Raw genomic sequence first — 3686 nt, 5'->3', positions numbered from 1 at the left:
CTAGGACAAGTTTTTCCGAATCCACTCCGCCCACTGGCAGAGATCTTCAAACACCTCGAGCAGCCTGCCGAGGTCATGTGGCTTCATCTTTCGTCGAGGGCCCTCGGTGATGTCCTGCGCAGCATCCAACTCGTCGGACAGGATGTTTTGTGAGACAATATTGACTACCCCGTTCGGGAGAACTTGCAGCTCGATGTTGGCGGTCGCATCTCGGAACGGGAACACGATACTGAGACCAGCCGTAGGGTGGACGGAAAGCACGACGTCCAGAGTCAGCGGTTTCCCCGCTTCCGAATCCCGTTTTGCCTCTTTATCAGCCATGAAACGCTTGAACTTGGCACTTGTCGTCATCACCTCACGTGTGATGATGGATTTGTCCAGCTTCTCCAGCCCCGAGCCAGTGATGTTAGCCCCAAAACTGCGTGCCAGGAGCCGTGAAATGAAAGCGTATTGCCGTAGCGTGGGAAGCATGGCGACCAGCTGGCGTGGATGCGAGAAGGGCAGCTCACTGATGGTCTGTCCATACACAGGCTTATACACGAAGAGCGTATTCTCGTGCCTGCGTCGCTGTGGTGCCCCCGAGACGAAGACGTCCCTCTCGCAGGATATCGTACGGAGCTCGCTAGCGTCATGATTCTGTCCGTCGACGATGGGGAACGATATGCCGTCAAATGTGTAGCTTGGGAGCATCATCGGCGGTGGCTGCGCGCCGCTCAGGTTGTACAACGCATTGCAGACAGCCTGGGGCACGATGACTGGGGGGTTGAGTGTTGCAACGAACTTGACGTTGGGGTATCGCTGCGTGGTACCGTCTGGCTGGACGACTTCCACTGCAACTGCCTTGTTGTCGGAGGCTGGTGGGAGGACCGTAGGTGCCGGTTCCAGCCAGTCCAGCAGGGGACCATTGGAAGGTTCCAATAGATCTGTGGGCACAGGGTCGGTCTTTTCAATTCTTTGAGATATCCAGTCCTCGGAAATTCGGATAGGGGGGTAGAGCTCGCCGTCCAAGGGTCTGCATCCGACTATGATGGACCAAATCTGTTCGGCGTTTGCGCAGTACGTCTCGGTCGCTGGGGTCTTGGGTGGTACAAGGCGCCGTTCGGCCCAGTAATCAAGAGACAGCCCGACCTGGTCGCGCGCATGCATGGCGGGACGGCCGCTTCTTGAACATTGGACGGTCCTCTCCAGTAGAACGTCTGGCTTTCCTGTCATGGCCGGGTCCTCCTTGACCCGTGTCAACTCCCAATTATATAGCCTTTCCAGGCTCTCAAAGATGCCCGCAACTGCTTCTTGGCAGTCCAAGCCAGGAAATATGCTAAGCTTGTCCAGTGTTGCAAGCCGTTCGAGATTGGCAGCGAATTCGTCCATCTTCTTCGTCAGTGGACTTTGGTCTGGCAGAAGCTGCAAGTCGCGTAGCAAAATCTGCCCCGCGCTGTCGACGTGTTTTGCGACAATGGGTGACTCGGACTCGGGAAACGCAAGCGTGACGCCTTCCACAATATTGTTGTCGAGGATGATGTCTAGTTGGAGGCCGTGGCCAGCAATCACTAATGTCTTCTTTACTTTGCCGTCAGGCGTTCTGTGGTCTTCCCAAATCTTGTTAAGTCCTGTACGCTGAGACAGGCGTTCGAGGCCAGCTTCGCTGACGCGTCCTTTAGCGTTCTGTTTGCCGCTTCGGTTAGCCATGTTCTTCCAACGCCTGGGAACGGGGTTGTTGATCGAGGGCACGAACTCCGATAATGTCGATGATCGTATCCAGACGCTTGATTCTGTCGTCCTCGCCAGTAAGACCCCCGATACCACCGAGCCCGTTGACGCTGACGTTGTCCAGTCCTAGGTCCAACCCGCCTCCGATGCCAAGCGCACCCATAGCTGCTGCTGCTGAGGGGCTGTCAAAGTTGAGAGGCGCATTCGTGTGACCCATTAGTGTTGCCGACGTCGCTGGCGACTTCTTAAATTGCTGCGGGGACGACTTGGGCCCTCGAGGGGAAAATGCGATGTGCGCATACGAGAAGGGCGTCGATACTGGCGGGGTCGCTGCTGGGAAAACGGACGGAGTGCGTCCCTGCTGCGGCAGGCCGGGTTTCGGAGCCTTGTCTGCCAACTTTTCCCCTGGCGTTGGAGTTGCCATTTTTCTAGTTTCCTCAGAGCAGTTTCGTATGACAATGTTGGTAGGTGATATCCAAAACAGAACGGACGTTGGAGGTGGTTGGCAAGAGTCTTCCACGGCGTGGCTGTCGGTAGTCTGAGTAGGATGAAGCGATTTGCTGTTGTTAGTGATGTCGGGTGGCCCTTGGGTGGGTTTAATAGCAAAACAGAGTATGTAGGCAAATGCTAAATTGTTCTTGTAGAGGCAAGGTAGGTAGGTAGGCAGCTGAGGTCAACATTGGCGAAGTGGGTCGAAGAAGAGGTCGGTCCTCACGGTAGCAGCTTATGCGAGATCTCGCGCTAAGGACACCTCAAAGTGGGGGGGAATATGTACCCCCCGATGCACCCAAAACCTCGAAGTGCAACGAGACGATAGAAACCGTGGAAATGCCACTCGTCATGTCATAGTAAAATTTTCAATGGTCAAGAGTATGGAATGGAACATGTTGGAGCGCTCAAAATTAACGCAAGGCATCACAGGCACATCGAATCGTCGATTGCAGTGCACACATGTGCAGCCCACAGGTCGGGGCGCACCAAACCTGGATGCCGCCGTCTACGGGCCAGCCTACCTACATACGTCTCCTACACGTGCCAGCCCTCAGCCAAGCGGCAAAACCATCCCTCGTTCAGGATCAGTCTGGCCCTTTCTCAAGCTTTGTAGCCCGGCTCGAGAGCACACGTTCCTGGTCCCTTCCCAAAGTATGTTTCCGACACACAACCGAGGAGATGCGGCGCCCTCGAAAAAGGTTCGAGTGTTGCGCCTCGTGGCTACAACGAGCCAGCCCTGAATGCAGCGCAGGAAGCAGTGTGATCCTCCAGTGCCCGACTACCGCTTCCAAATACCTTCGGTGTTGCCATCTTTCCTTGGCTTGGAGAAAAAGGAACTACCCCCTTCATGAACAAGTCTGCAGAACAAGCACGAACCTCTGTGTCCTCGCCTAGACACCAGGCTTTGAACATGATCCGTTTCTGTGCACTCTTTGGTCATGTGGTCTGAATTTGGTACGGGAAAACAATAACCGCATTCACGTTTTCGGGTTCATATCGTTCAAGAAGCCTTTTATTGTATTCATGGGATCGTTACCGAAAGGACGTTTCCAACACACTTTTGTAGAAGTTAATAAGTCGTTATCATCATAAATAGTACCTCAAGGTATGTGCCGCCTCCAGCTTCCAGCCGGTGCATGCCCTTCTGTCTTGAGCATTCACCTCCATGGCCAGAGGTTTAACCGCGATGTGGTGACCACCAAGGCAGATCCTGGCAAGTTTGCTCTCTCCGAATGTCATGCCAGGTAGAGTTCTCACCGTAGGCCCATGATGGTCGATCCCGGTGTGTCAAACCTCCGGGTTCTGTCGAATCGAATGAACAAAAAAGTCGAGAGTCGAGGCAGACCTCGCTCGGGCATTAGGTCCTTCCATGCAAAGCGTGAATCATCAGACATCTACAGCCCGTGATGGTAGGTTCTGGAAATGAAAACGGTACGTCGTAAGGTCATCAGCGCATCGGGCAGAGCACAAGGCGCTGACGTCATGTT

General features: G+C 54.4%; 1 protein-coding gene across 1 annotated transcript; it reads right to left on the bottom strand.

Moving 5' to 3' along the window:
• On the bottom strand, positions 1–2131 carry D7B24_004380 (uncharacterized protein; the record flags this gene model as incomplete). The annotated part of the gene is made up of 2 exons (XM_028638551.1): positions 1–1662; positions 1733–2131. The coding sequence occupies 2 exons, from the start codon at positions 2129–2131 to the stop codon at positions 1–3; spliced, it is 2061 nt and encodes a 686-aa protein (XP_028490274.1).
• Between the last annotated feature and the right edge of the window lie 1555 nt (positions 2132–3686).

The sequence above is a fragment of the Verticillium nonalfalfae genome (assembly GCF_003724135.2).
Source record: "Verticillium nonalfalfae strain VnAa140/NRRL 66861 chromosome Unknown scaffold_240, whole genome shotgun sequence".
NCBI classification, from domain to species: Eukaryota; Fungi; Ascomycota; class Sordariomycetes; order Glomerellales; family Plectosphaerellaceae; genus Verticillium; species Verticillium nonalfalfae.
Note: the sequence above shows the minus strand (reverse complement) of the source record. Positions and strands in the feature narration are given on the sequence as shown.